The sequence below is a fragment of the Phlebotomus papatasi genome, chromosome 1 (genome assembly GCF_024763615.1).
Source record: "Phlebotomus papatasi isolate M1 chromosome 1, Ppap_2.1, whole genome shotgun sequence".
NCBI lineage: Eukaryota > Metazoa > Arthropoda > Insecta > Diptera > Psychodidae > Phlebotomus > Phlebotomus papatasi.
This window is the reverse complement of record NC_077222.1, coordinates 18,214,187-18,229,015: the sequence shown is the minus strand read 5'-3', so window position 1 is coordinate 18,229,015 and position 14,829 is coordinate 18,214,187. Positions and strand designations below refer to the sequence as shown.

The window sequence follows — 14,829 nt, the reverse complement described above, 5'->3', positions numbered from 1 at the left end:
GAATTTAAAAATTCGTCATTTTTTAGCTTAAAAATTTAATTTATAACAAATAGCTGGAGAGTTGCAAAAAATATCCTAGATTCCTTCAACCTTCTACTTTTCAATTACGTACAAACGTAAGGAAAAAATAACTTTAGGTAGTCAGGAAAAATTATTTTCTTTATGGGACATCGGTGTTCCAATCGTCCTTAAAGGGTTAAACACGCGTCTTAACGTTCACTGAATTTAAATTCCCTATATTAAAAAAAAAAAACATTTTAATCCTTTCCGGTCCGTAAAATATCCAGCTAGCCAATTTTACGATTTTTCATAAAAAAGAGGCAGCAAAGCGTCCCATCCCAGGCTTTACGAAATGCTCGAACTCGTGATTTAGATGCTATACCGCAAAAGTACTTTCGCATCATTTACCGTTTACCGGTTCTCAACCGATTTGAACCGGTTTAGTTTTATCGGAAATTCCAAGACCTTTCCAACGACCCCAAACGTGACCTCATTTGCTTGATAAATGCACACTCTAGTGTCTTTTTAACCTTTGACCTTGAAAAACCGTTATTAGGAATGATTTAACCAGGAGGGTGACATTAGCTCTGAAAAATGTGACCGAATTTAGTGTAAATGTTTCCCTGTTTTCGTACACATTTCACGAGATAACTACAAAACTACGTAGGTTGCCAATTTGGGGTTTTCGGTTACCTATTCAATATTAAGTTGACTTTTATTTTGCATATTTTTTGCTAATTCATTGTACACTGACAGAAAACAGCTAATAAACCCAAAAGTTTTTTCGGCGCGCTAGAAACATATGGGAAATATAGGAAATGTCATGCGGCCCCTGGATTCAACGGTATTTACGTAAATGGACGAAATATTAGCCTGGATAATCTCTAAAACATATCCAAAAATGAAAAAAATCGCACAACGCGTTTTCGAGCAATCCAAAAAAAACATAGTTTTGGAGGGGAAGGGGAGGGGTGGGGGAAAATGAGGGGCATGTTAACGATCCTTGGGTCGACTTATGGGGGGTGCCTCGAAATTCCCAAGTCTCTATCTCTAACCGTTTGGCCTCTAGAGCTGATGACAGCCGGACGGACAGACGGACAAACAGCGTGACGACATTTCTCAGAAATCGTCTGAAACGTGAAGATTTGTTAAAAAAAGTGGTTTCCGGGTAGTGGAAGGTGGAAATTTGGGGGGGGGGGGGGGTTGGGTGAAAATATCAAGCGATTATACTGCTCTCTCCGTAGAGTTCGAGCAGTAAAAGGGTGGTTAGGCTTTGCGGAATATTTGAACTCGTGACTTAGATTCTATACCTTAAAAGTACTTTCGCATCATTTACCGGTTCACAACCGATTCACTCAAAAGATCGCCCAAAATATTTTAGCTTATATCAAAATAGCTTAGGAGTAATACGAGTAATACATATAATTGATTTTCTCATAAAAATTACTTATGGGTTATGAATCGTTTTATTACCGGTTTATAACCAATCGTAACTGATAGCTCAGTCTTGTCAGAAATTCATAGATCTCTTTTCAATGAGCCGGAACATAATACCATTCGTGGTGGATTTCTGACGACAATTAGCATAAGAAGGTCAAGGAGATGAACTCCCTCCGGATGCATCAGGGGATGTAATCCTTTCAGGACAGGAAAACACAAAATTCTTTGCCAAAGCTTTCGACGCTTCAACGCGTCTTCGCGTATGGAGTTCGAGGAGTAATATTAAGTTCCACAATGACCTTCATGCACACAATATTGAAGCTAAGGGCATTTTCTTTGCTTTGGAATTAACAATATATCCCCGAAAGCCCTGATAAAATCCCTGATGCATCCTAATCATGATAGTGGCTATCATAAAGTTCGCGACTTTCTAACAGAGCGACCACACACTAAAATTGTTTGAATCCCTGGGCATAGCGGCAATTATGGTTCACTCCCCAGGGAGAATAAAAATAAAATGCGATTAATCTGCCTTATTAATCTTAAATTCAGTGATCTGCAGGATTCAGTAAAAGGAAACAAACGTTATTTTAGCACTAGTGAGGACAGGCGGGATATGGCATTTGAAAATTACTCACAAGTATCTCATGGAGAATGTACTCTTCCACCAATATGTTACTGTTGCCAAAATTTACTTACCGTCAGGCACATCCTGGAGGATTGGATTTTATACTAAAAAACCAGTGATAAGCCTAGATCAGGTTATAGAGGTGCGATTCCTTCATTGCAAATTTGGATTGTGGCAAACCCGAGCGATATTTATACATAAATAATGCAAATTTCGGACCACAATAATCGGTCAAAAGGTGCAAATAAGTTCAATAAAAATGATAAAAAATATTTTAAATACCTTAAAAATCATCTGAGGCGCCCTACCTCTCATAGATTCCCGAGTGATTATATGAACATTAAATTAATGAATTGTGGTCCGAGTTAAACAAAAACCTTAGGAATTAATGAAGAAGCTCATGCAAAAAATATCCTAGACATCCTTTAGTTTTTAATTATCTACACAACCCGGCTAACACATTACGTACTTTATTAAGTACAAGTTCTTAGATCAAGTACTTAATTTTAAGGAGTTCTAGAACATCTAACTACTTAAAAAATATATGAAAATGAGACAATCGTCAGCGCTTTGTGGCGACTAGCGAAACTGAATTGGCATGGCTCAGTCTTAACGCTAAGTACTTAATTAGGGCCTTTGTCAAAGTCTTTAATTAAGCACATTGTTGAAAAAATGTTAAATACTTTCCATTAAGTATTTAATTAAATACACTTAATTAAGAACCTTTTCCAAGCTACATTTTAAATTGATTTCCCAAAATTATATTAAAACCATTTACTTTTCAGAATAAATCAAATTTTATTTTAAATTTAAAGAATAGAAAAAGTCACAAAAATTTCTGGCATGACAATAATATTATTATAACTTATCTTAAAACCTGAAGTTCACACAAATTATTTCATTTACCCATCCGCTAGCATCGTATTTTTTGGATTCTAAATACTTACAAAAACATTGTCTTTCCCAAAACATAAATATTTTCTCTTGGATGTTCAGAGTCCTAAAAGATGCGCTATAAGAGTTGAAAACAGTTAAACATTATTTATTTACATAGTGTATCTGTCCACGAAAAGAATTTGTCATGAAGAATTCAAATCGGGAATAAAAATGAAGGAAAATATTATCAAAATCGGTGCGATGTTAAACTTTCCGTGCCTTGTGCACAAACTTTGTACGACTTTCCAATTATAATTGGTGCAGGGAAAATAAAATAAATTAAATTAATCAATCGTTAACTCTTTTTTCTCATAAAATAATCCAGTAAATTAAAAATACGAAAAGCTGATTTGATTGTGGCGCCACTAACTGGCAATCGCACGAACTTCTCATGTCCTGAAAAGTTGTTTTCAATGAATTTGGAGATAAGAGGAAATATATTTAACAAAATGTGTAGGGGAAAGTGTTCTCCCTTCGAACGTTCATACCTTCGAATAACGTGAATTTCTTTTGTTTTTCGTAAGAGATTTACACTAAATTATCACGGAATTATCAACAATTGATGATAAGCCGATTAATATTTAATAGAAATGTGTAAGTCTCTTAGGAAAACTTAATGAAAATTCACCTTATTCGAAAGCATGAACGTGCGAAGGGAGAGTACTTTCCCCTAACATTTTTTATAGCCTTTTCGAATCTCAAACTACAATGGATTGTTTTTTAAATTTTCTCTATTTTAATAATTGAAATATAACTCTCAATTTAAGAATAATAATTTTTCTGAAAGTTCGGAAGAAAAAAAATCAATAGTTCTTGAATTCTCTTGAGATTAATTTCCTCACAGCACAGTAACTAGTTCTTTTTTGCGGCGGGTTTGTATGTGGGTAGGAAGGGTATCTTGGAAGTCCATTTCCATCTCCTCAGGAGACTCATTCCATAGGGGAAGTCATAAGTTGAAGTGACGATTTCCCCATCTGCATCCCCGGTTAGGGAGTCAATTTCTTTTTCCCACGCAACGAGGCCTCGTTCTTCCCTTGTCCCTGGAATTACGTGATCCAGGAGGCATCCAATAACGCCTCCGACAAGAATTGATGTGCCCAGGAGGACAGACAGAGTGGCATCAACTGTATCGTTTCCAGTTTTTATAACTCCCGGATGTTTCTGGATCCATTGGCACAGAACCAATGGGAAGAACAGAGAGAGTCCGATGATGTAGAGATTCCTGGCTGACTGGAGATTCACGTACTGTAGGGCTCCAAGGCCAAAGGCACAAATCATGCCAAACATTACGCAGAAAATACCCCCGACAACGGGATCTGGGATCATAATGAATACTGCTCCGAATTTACTGATAACTCCTTGGAGTATCATAATACCAGCTGCCCATTGAATGACCCTTCTGCTGCCGACTTTGGTGATTCCAATAGCTCCCACATTCTCCCCAAAAGTATTTGTCCCATTCCCTGAACCCCATAATCCTGCCAACATTGTTCCCAAACCCTCAATTCCGATCCCGCGATTGAGAGCATGAGCTGGAACACTCTTGGCTCCGCACATCCTGGAAACTGTTGGGTAGTAGCTGACAGATTCCACTGTACAGGCAATCACTCCAGCCAGCATTCCCAAAACTCCTGCCAGAGTGACAGTGGGAATGCCAAATTGGCCAGGATAGGGTACTCTGAACCAAGATGCGTCTGTGAGGACTTTCAACCGGACATCTGTGCGTGCCTGATTACCTGGTTCGAACACATCAAAAAGAGTCAGAAGCCCACAAAGTCCCCACATGATGATTATCGTCAAGAGGACTGGGAAGAGTTTGAATAGGGCAAATGGTCGAGTTTCCAGCCCATGTCCTTTTCTGTATTTAACCACAGGAATATTCACATTGACCATTACCTGAAAGACATTTCAAAGGTACTTAAAATCTCTGAAGTGCACTGAAATGAAGGATCTGTTAAGTTACTTGAGAGAAGAGCGTAAGCATAGCTGTGGTTCCCACAGCGATTCCCCAATGCTTGGAAGCTGTGGCAGCTGCATGTTCAAACAATGTAAGTCCGACAAGGGACACTGTGGGCACAATTGTAAGTGGTGTGATAATCTTTATGAGACGTTCAACTAGACCAGTGTACCCAATGAAGACCTGGACAAGAGCAGACACAGCAATTGCTCCTGATAGTTCTCTCATTCGAATCTGCCACAGTTCTTCCTTTTCGTCTTCTGGCATTGCGCCCAGAACGTCAGGATCTGGACACTTCCACTGAGGCAGATGGAGGATAGCCAGAGTAGGAACAAGAAAGGATATTGTCCCACCTTGAACTATTGGTAATCTACAGCCCCACGTAGCCTAAAAAAGCGCGAAATTATTTTTTTATTCACATTGAATTAATTTAGGAAAAAATGCAATTAAATTCTGTCCAGTGACTGTTGAGAGAGAAAACAAAATAATACTTAAAAATAATTGCAAGACCTCTTAATAACTTTTATCTAAAAAAATATACAGAATTAAATGTAGACAGCACACAGAGAAAAAACGGGGGTGCGATTAACTTTTTTTCCTCATAATTTTAACACTTTTTAGGTGTAAAAATATATCTACATTTTTTTAATGTTAATTTTACACCTTTATAAGGGTAAAATTAACATGAAAAAGGGTAACTTTAACCCCTAATACACCTAAAAAGCATAATATTTACACGGATTTCGGATCAATACTGCAGGGTTAAATTAACATTTCCGGAATGTTATTTTAACTTTTTCGGATTTCTCCCAGTCAGTGGGTGGACTATCTCCAAAACCATTGAACGAAATCACCAGGGGCAATTTTCTGCAAAGTTGGAAAAACCTCATTTTTGACGTATTTTTGGGGGATCGGAAAAGCATGAAGACGTTCGGACGGGAAGAAAGAAAGAGATTAACTTAGAGATTATGGCATTTTAGGATGGTCATTGAAGACCAGAAGTCGATATCTCTTACGATTTAAATTTTATATGGGTCAGAAGACTGAAAAAATACTAAAAACTGTGATATAGTTTTCCTACACTGAGAAAAAAACGGGGGTGCGATTAACTTTTTTTCCTCATAACTTTAACACTTTTTAGGTGTAAAAATATATCAACATTTCGTAATGTTAATTTTACACCTTTTTAAGGGTAAAATTAACATGAAAAAGGGTAACTTTAACCATTAATGCACCTAAAAAGCATAATATTTACACCGATTTCGGATCAATACTGCAGGGTTAAATTAACATTTCTGGAATGTTATTTTAACTTTTTCGGATTTCTCTCACTCACTCAGTGTAGTAGGGGAGACCGGGGAAAAATTATACAGTGGCGTGATATAGTTTTCCTAAGAAAGAATATTGAGCAAATTACTATTTATTCAGGATAATTAACTCCGTCCCTATTCAATGAAGTATTTATCAACCTGATCCAATCATGTTTTACACAAATTATAGGCAAAGAAAAACATCATTATCTGGCTAATTCTGTCACGGTGTTACCGAGAGTAAATGTCCTAATTCAAAACCATTTACAGACGCTTTAACTTTGACAGAAGATTTAACACATTAAGTTAATTTTTTTTCTGAGGAGAATTACATAAATTTGCTCCTTGACTCTTCTAGAATGTTACTGTTTAGTGAAAATTCTTTAAATATAATTTGAAAACTTCTTAAATACAAGAAAAACACGCGAGTGTAAAATGCTTCTATTGGAAACATATTAATCCAAATGGAGACAAGGGAAAGTTTCTAATTGGAGACAAACAGTGTATAAGTGAAACCGCGACCAAAAGCTTCCAAAACCTTGTTGAGTTGCTCCTGAGTGCAGGATTTGTCCTTATTCCTGGTCTTTTCTACTTTCCCATCCAAAACAATAAAAAAAATCTCTCCAAAATTCATAATTCCGAGGTTTCCTATTGAAGCATTTGCAGACACTTCAGAAAAACCCTTTTTGTTCACGAAATTGGTAATTATATATTTCATTTGAAAACTTCACGTACCGTTAACAATAAAGATTAGCACTTATTTTAACTAAAATTAGCCGGAAATATGACATAAATGTTAAACAAAACGAATAAACAATAGTCACCTCATTGTGTTTTTCATTGGAAAACATGGTCGATCGATGAAAAATTCGATGGTGAAAAGGTACACTGTTAATTTTTCTGAGAAATTAACGAATTAAAATTTGTGAATATGAATGGATTTTCGCTTTATTTGGAGTAAAATTAACTAAATGATAAAATTGTGGTATAGAAAATATATAAATAGAATAATTTAGTACTGTATTTATTTATCATGAAAACAATGACGTTTCCATTTGGAGTAGCGAAAAATTTCCATTTGGAGCAGGTTTTGAATTAATTTACTTAATTTACTCTAATTATATTTATTATATAATAAGCTGTTTTTCAATACGTTACCGATCTAGAGGTCAAACTATAAGAGATATCAAATATTTGTCTTCGGTGACCCCCACTAAAAAGCATTATCTCCAGACGTTTTTTTCTCAACCCTTCTATTCTATTTAAATCACGCCTTTTATAATATTTTTATAAAGAAATATTTGTCAAATGATTTTAAAAAAATAAATAAATTTATACGATATAAAGATATCCAAAAGAAAAAATAAAATTTAGACATTGAAAATTACGAAAATGCGATATTGAAATGAAACTTAAATTTAATTGTATAGTGGATGCCATTAGATCACGCTTTGTTTAAGAAGCTAAATTTTATCACGATAGGGCTCAATTTTATTTGAAATACGTGAAAAATCCCAATTTCAAAGGTGCCCCACTTTAAAAGGTGCCCCACTTCCCCCTACAGTCAAAAATTTATTTTTTCCATTTAGCTTGAAAGGCTAGTCATCAACGCTAAGACGGCGGCGGACGCTTTGCGTTATTGTAAAGACACATGATGTCAAATAAATACAATACAATGCAATACAATTTTCCCTATTCCCTGATAAAGTGATAACGTTTTTTTTACCATTTCAGACAAAAAAATTAATGATTGAAATTGATTTTTTTATTGATAAGAATATTTGTTTTTTTTTTTTTTAATTTTCGTGTACTAAATGTAGATCTTTTTCACTATTTATATGTTGTTACTAAATAGAGTAACTTTTTCTGTTACTAAGTCGGACTGTTTTTGCACAATTTTATCAAATGGGACCTCTTCTGCGGTACTTCTTAGCCAAAAAAAATTAAGGATTTTCTATTCTATTTATCTATTTATTTAATTTATTAATTTATTTATTTTTTTGTAAAAAAATCATACTTCGAATTCGAAGTACAAAGCGTTTAAAATCCTGTGGACCATTTTTTGCAGCAGAGACCCATTCTTATTTCCACATTAACAAATTTATTATGTTAAGACAAATTAATTAGACATAATAAAATTCTAATTAAGGTAAAGTGCCCTCGAGTCGACCGGTGGTCAATATTTGAATGTTTTAATGGGAATTTCTATAAAATTGTCACTGATTCGTATTTATTTACGGAATAATTGACCAATTAATTTTAGATCATCGCCAAATATTAGTGCAAATATAAATAAATTGAATAAATAACTCTACCGGTCGACTTGAGGACACTTTACCTTATTTTCAAGAAGTCCTGAAATACTTTAGAAAATTTATTTATTTTGCTTATCATGTGATAGAACTAAAACATTCGATTGCATTAAATATTTGATGATATATGAATAATACCTTCACGTGAACTATTCTTATTAAAGTTTATTCAATTTGTCACCAAAATGTGCAGACAACGGTAATTCACTAAAGAAACTGGTGAAAAACTGATGAATTTCTTGCAATCCTTTAATCTGAGGTTTTCTCTCTCAAATGACACTGCTTTAAATTTAATCCGTTATGGAAATGCGAGGTCACGTGCGCAAAAGAGCTCACCTGAAGCCACGTTACCAAACCCGTGACGAAGATCATGGTGGAGATAATGACTCCTCTGGCAGGATTTTCGTCCTCCATGCAGAGAGCAGGGGTGAGGATGAAGGGAATAGACACGATAGCTCCAATCATGGTCATGTAGTGCTGCACTGCGAGAAATATGCACAAATACCATGGAGGAGCATCATCTATTCCATATGTTATATCCACCCCTTTTTTCTCACTATCCTCAACAGGATTTCCCGGAGATTCCTCTCCAGTTCCAATTGTTACGGTCATTGGGATCTGTGGAAATGGGATTTTCAGAAAAACAATTGGGAGATTGGCACATCACGTGACCTCAAGGCTTTGAACCCGGAATTTAGGCGGGAAAAGTAACTAATCTACAAGAAGGTCATTATTCTTTCCAATATCTATCACTTCACTTCAATCACTATCTTTAAATGCAACTGGATCACTTATTGATTTTTTTTTTATTGATTTTTACAAGATAAATATAATCTCTCTGGGAATGCGCATTTAATCTCTTACAAATCTTATCACTCAATTGCCAATTAATTTATCTCACATCGTTTTCCCTTGAAGGTCACATTTAAATCTCTCGCGTGTGCAACTTACCGAATTTCTATGATTCTCTTCAGTCATAATTGCAACACTGATTTTTTAACTTTTTATTGAAGGATTATCCAAATGACTGTCTTGTCTCAATCCCTCACGATATCACAATAAACTGAAAGATTCTCTGGAGTACTCTTCAGTTTTATAAAGACGAAAAGCCTCAGACATTGAAAGACACAAAAACCAACACTGTAACAATTTTGTCAACCACTCTTTAAGTGCAAGAGAGGGAATATATTTACAGAATCGAGAGAGAGAGTGTGTTAATTAATTTGCCTACAACGGAAAATTGTCAGCTAACAAGAGTTCGTACTAAAATAAATTGAATTGACTATCGAAGGGAGATTCTCTCTCTCAATTAATTTACATTTTAAATAACTCTCTAAACACTTTTCCATGATCAAGGATGTGGGAAAAAGTGTAACTGAAGAAAAGTTGAAAAAAAAGCAATTGAAATTTTCCACATTAAGAGAGCATGACGATTTATTCCTCGTTTTTCCATGCTTTCCGTTGGAAGTAAACAAATATTTCTTTTGCAAAATTTTCTTGTTTATATTCCAAAGGTGAAGGACGATTTAATCATTGTCTGATTTTAGGAATTTTTATCATAATCACTCTCTCATCTTATAGGAGATTTTGATAAATTTTTGAGACAAAATGACTACGATACAATTAAAATCACTTAAGTATTACAGTACTTGGTCAATAAACTACAACCACTGACGAAAAACTACTTTTATAACCGTTAAAATTAAATGTAAATATTTAGTTATATTATTTTTTTGTAGGTACATACTTTTTGAAGACATTCATTAGCACGTAAATAAACTGTTAATTAAATTACTGAGCACATTAGACGAACAAATGCTGCTAGTTTTAGAAGCGATCGTGTGCTTACACAGATAAAAATATCACAGAGAAATAAACGTGTTTTTTAAAAGAATTTCATCGGTAAATTAAAAAGAAAAACTAAAATAAGCTTTAATTTATAAGTGAAGAGCACCAGCGATCGGCAGTGTTCCTCGGATCGTCAAGTTATTGTCATATTATTGCACCAATTAAAATGAACTTTTAAAAATTATTAGCTACTTTTTACCATATAATTCTCACAAGAATACAGTGCATTAGTGTAGATTTAATTTATAAAACCACTTTTCCGTGAGGAACCTGATTAAATTCGTGACGATCCGAGGTACAGAGTACACAGTAAAATTTGTAAAATTTTAAAGTTCAAACGCACAGAGATAGTTAAATGGATCACTAATATACCGATTAGCATACACAAAAAATACCAAATAGTATTTTGAGGCTTATATTTTGAACTAAGTATCGAATATGTCTCTTGTCATTCCGATCCGGGGTACTTTTCCCTTATTTTAGAATGTGACGTCAAACGTTGACTTTTCAGCAAAAAAAGATCAGTAAGAAAATGTTAAGCAAAGAATTAAAAGTGATCAGTAACAAATTTAATTTGGTCATTAATCGTTCGGCACACCTTTTAGATCAGGAAAATTTCATGAACTCGAAATTGGAATCCCTTTCTTTCTTACACGTTTTTCATATGACTATTTCATTCTTTCGCACTCTTCTTCTTCTTCTTTTTATTTGCAGTGCGAAACAATAAGATAGACATAAACAAAACGTGTTAGAAAGAAAGAGATGTGACTTTCTAATTCATGAAATTTTCCTGCTCTAAAAGATGTGCCGGAGCCATAAGAGACTGAAGTTTCGTCAGTGAAAAACCTAACTTAGAAGAATAGATTTAATTTATAATTAAGATATAAGATAATCTCACAGGTGAAATAAAAAACTTTTTATAATACTTTCTCTGCCAAAATTTCCATGAAATTTTTTTGTTTTCAATGCATCTGGTGCTCGTTTTAGATAAGGAGATCTTAATGAAATCAAAATTCACATTACTTTTTTTCTCAAGGGATTTGCATAATGTCTCATTCTTCTTTTTCTTAAAGCATCATAAGAAATTCAATTTGAATCGATCGAATTTCGAGTAGATTAGAACGAAATAGCGATATGCAAAACGTCTCAGAAAGAAAGGGATGAGAATTTTGATTTCGTGAACATTTTTTGATTCAGAAGATGTGCCGGAGTTTTAAATTGAGTATTGCTCAAATTTGATTTTTTACTGACAAAATTTGATTTTGGTCGGATGGAGGGCCGATCAGTCGACCGATTACCCATCGTGGTGACATTCGTTCTCATATGAAAATATCGTTGATCATTATTAGTTTTTTAAAGTTCAAAGGTTAAAAAGGCTCTAGTGATCGTATTTATCATCCGATCTTGGAATTTCCTATAAAACTTACCTCGTTTCAAACGATAATTAACGATTTCATAACCGATAACAAATTTTTATTCGAAATACAATTATATTAGTATTAAGGTGTATTTTGGGCAAAGTTTTGAGTGACTTATCAATCTGTTCAAATCGGTTGTGAACCGGTTATGAGCCGATAAGTAATTTTCGTCCGAAAATCAATACTATTACATTTAAAACAAAATTTTGAGGAATCTTTTGAGTGATTTATGAATCGTTTTATATCGGTTGAGAACCGGTAACCAGTAAATGATGTCCATGGGGTAATTAAGCGGTTCTTAGAGTGAACCGTAAGCGGCGATCGGCAAAATAGTGCCGACCTGGTGCTAAAAATCGGTAGACGGGCACTATTTTGCTAAGTAATTGACATATCGACACAATTTGGTCAGAAATCTGCTGATCGGCATGAGATCGGTAGTTCGGTAGATGGATACGAGATCGGAAGACTCCGTAAGTGGCAATAAATTATCTACCCCTTGATGATGCCAAAGTGCTTTTGAGATATGGCATATAAGTCACGAGTTCGAGCACTTTGCAAAACCTGAAGGGAAATGCTGTAACGCTCTGGGTTCGAATCTTAGGAGAGTTTTCTCGAAAATGCTATTTTGTAGCCCTGACATTGCCATTTCAGCTCACGTGGCATTGACAGAAGTCACATATTTGAGATTTCTGGCAATTCAAATGACAATGAATGTTGTTAAACAAATCAACCAAGATGTACTGTATTTTCATAAAATCATCAAGTAAATGGATTTCATTAAAAATTCAATGAATTGCATTTTCGAATTCATATGATATGCCAAAAAAAGCTCGATTGGCATTGTCAGGTTTCGAACTCACGCGTGACAATGCCACGAAAATTACAGAATTCCCCTACTGACACGTTTCGTCATCCCGTTTTTCAATGTTTCGAATAATGCTATAATTTTTATTTTAGCCAATACACATTTGAGGGATTATAGCAAGCGACAAGGATTTTTTATCTCACCGTGGTGTCACATATAAGATTATTATTAATATTAAGAAAAGCCGGAAAGAGAGCTATATAGTTTTCGAAATTCAAATGGAATATCACGTGTGTTAGAAAGAGTACACTCTAGTGAATTAATACGATGAGTAAGATATTACTGTTCGTATTAATAGTTTTCTGAATCGTCTGAAACATATTAATTCTAGCACTTCGTGCACTTTTCGATTGTCTATGGTCTTGGTGTTATGCAAAACAGAGTGCAATGGATGATGATATAGTAAATTTGTGGGCTCGTGATTGGAGTGGGAGTATACGCCTTCTGTGTAAGTTGCGGAATTCTTTAATCACCATCTTCTCCATTTCAATAGTCCACGCTACTTTTTCCATTTTTGTTTGACAGATTACTTGGAGAAAAAAACCTACACGTGCCAACTGTGATTCGGTCAGTTTTCGAGCTATGTAGTGCTGCCAACTTTGTACGCAGAGGGGAAATGCGAGAGAGAGGCAAGATAAAACAATTGCTATCTTTTTTTGCCATTCTCGCAGTTCAGAAAGTATTAATCTTAATATTAATCTTATATGTGACATGGCCATTAGAAACGAACCACTAGGAGATATTTTTCAATATCTCCGTTTCATAGATTGGACATATTGTGAGATATTTTTGTCAAAATTGAGCATTTTGACTACAGTTTTTTAAAAGATTTTTGCGCACATTTGTAAGAAATTTACTTCAAATTCAAAATGCTTCATATTGATGAAATTTTTTCACATTATCGAAGAACACTTATGGTAATTTTTATGGCTGTTAAGGGTGTTTTTCTAATTATCTTTTTTAATAAATCTTTTTACTATGTAATTGAGTTATAGCAAAAAAATTATTAAAAGGCTTAGTAGAGATTTGAGAAATAACTTTGTCTGACCATTGAGAGAAGTCCGAAAAAGTTGAAATAACATTCCTGTTAATTTTACCCTGCAGTATTGATCCAAAATCGGTGTAAATATTACCCTTTTTAGGTGTATTAGGGGTTAAAGGTACCCTTTTTCATGTTAATTTTACCCTTAATAAGGTGTAAAATTAATATTAAAAATGTTGATATATTTTTACACCTGAAAAATGTTAAATTTCTGAGGAAAAAATGTCAATCGCACCCTCTTTTTTTCTCAGTGGTTCGTCCTTAAAGAGTTAAAACAGGAACTATTCTCGATAAATTGAACAAAATAATTAATTTGTCAAATGGTTTGTGACTTGAGAATGCAACGGCTTATTCTTCACGGTTCAATGTGTATAGCATAAATGCAATTTTATTTTAGAATTTCCTCTCAGTGCACTTATTCAATTAATGTACCAGCACAAATCTTTTAGCTCTTACAGAAGATTTCTATACGTTCGGAAATTTCCAAATCGAACAATTCTATTTAATTAATTAAAGCGTAATTGTTCTCTAGCACAGTGTCTCAAAATTATTGATAGCTCTGAAGCGCTCAAAGCTCGAAGAGATGCTGAAATTGAATCAGAGAGAGCTTGAGGAAATCTCTCTGTGCTTCTTTTCCCAGAACAAAACACATTGTCTTTTGGTTAGGCTTTAAGAAAATCTCATCTTGTGGATTTTATTGATGGGGAAATTGTGCATTTATCTGTTAGATAAACCGCTCGCGAAGCGACTTTTCAATGCAAAAATCCTGCAAATCTCAGAGAATTTATTTTACCAAAAATTGAGGATTAGGTTTTCGGCAGGAGTCACGTTTGCTGCACGTGTTTCCTTACCGGGTTAAATATTTGGAGGTGAAAAGTAGCTTAAATTGAATAGAATGTCGATGAAGAAATCTTACAAAAATATGTCACGTGACTTTAAATAAATTCATGGAAATGTGACGGGTTTTGAGTGCAATTGTCGCGATTTATGAGCTAAAGGTGATAAGTTGATAACAACATTGTCAATTGCTATCATGTCGCTGCGTGAGCAAATAGGAAGAAAAACCACTGCAG

At 34.4% G+C, this 14,829-nt stretch overlaps 1 protein-coding gene across 1 annotated transcript; it reads right to left on the bottom strand.

The window, feature by feature from the left end:
* Positions 1-3,717: 3,717 nt before the first annotated feature.
* On the bottom strand, positions 3,718-9,820 carry LOC129798025 (solute carrier family 23 member 2). The gene is made up of 4 exons (XM_055840969.1): positions 9,535-9,820; positions 8,920-9,201; positions 4,968-5,348; positions 3,718-4,900 (listed from the first exon to the last, which is right to left on the bottom strand). Exons 1-4 carry the CDS (start codon positions 9,559-9,561, stop codon positions 3,857-3,859), a joined length of 1,734 nt encoding a protein of 577 aa, XP_055696944.1. The 5' UTR covers positions 9,562-9,820; the 3' UTR covers positions 3,718-3,856.
* Positions 9,821-14,829: the final 5,009 nt, after the last annotated feature.